Source organism: Cystoisospora suis, assembly GCF_002600585.1.
Source record: "Cystoisospora suis strain Wien I chromosome Unknown contig_9659, whole genome shotgun sequence".
Lineage (NCBI taxonomy): Eukaryota > Apicomplexa > Conoidasida > Eucoccidiorida > Sarcocystidae > Cystoisospora > Cystoisospora suis.
Genome location: NW_027162433.1, coordinates 7,436 through 7,683, shown reverse-complemented (window position 1 = coordinate 7,683; position 248 = coordinate 7,436). Strand labels below are relative to the sequence as shown.

The window sequence follows — 248 nt, the reverse complement described above, 5'->3', positions numbered from 1 at the left end:
AAAGAGAAGAAGAAAGAGAAGGATTCTGAAGGAGTTGATAGTGGAGGAGAGACGGATGATAGGGGAAGAGAGAAAGAAGGAAAGATTGGAGTAACGAAGAGACAGAGGAAAGAAAGAAGANNAGAAGATGGAGAAGAAAGAAAGATCACTCGAGATCCTTTTCTTCTTCTCTTGAACTCGCCAGGTGGATCATTAAGCGCAGGCTTAGCTTTGGTTGATGTGCTACAAGTAAGTGAGAGCTCCTCTCT

General features: G+C 43.1%; 1 protein-coding gene across 1 annotated transcript in view; it reads left to right on the top strand.

Moving 5' to 3' along the window:
* Positions 1-138: 138 nt before the first annotated feature.
* CSUI_011098 (atp-dependent clp protease proteolytic subunit) overlaps positions 139-248 on the top strand; it is a gene marked incomplete at its 5' end in the record, with an annotated part of 2,597 nt that continues 2,487 nt past the window's right edge. Inside the window, one exon of the mRNA XM_068071199.1 lies at positions 139-228. Coding sequence (XP_067916826.1) covers positions 139-228 — 90 coding nt within the window. The remainder of the gene's footprint in view (positions 229-248) is intronic.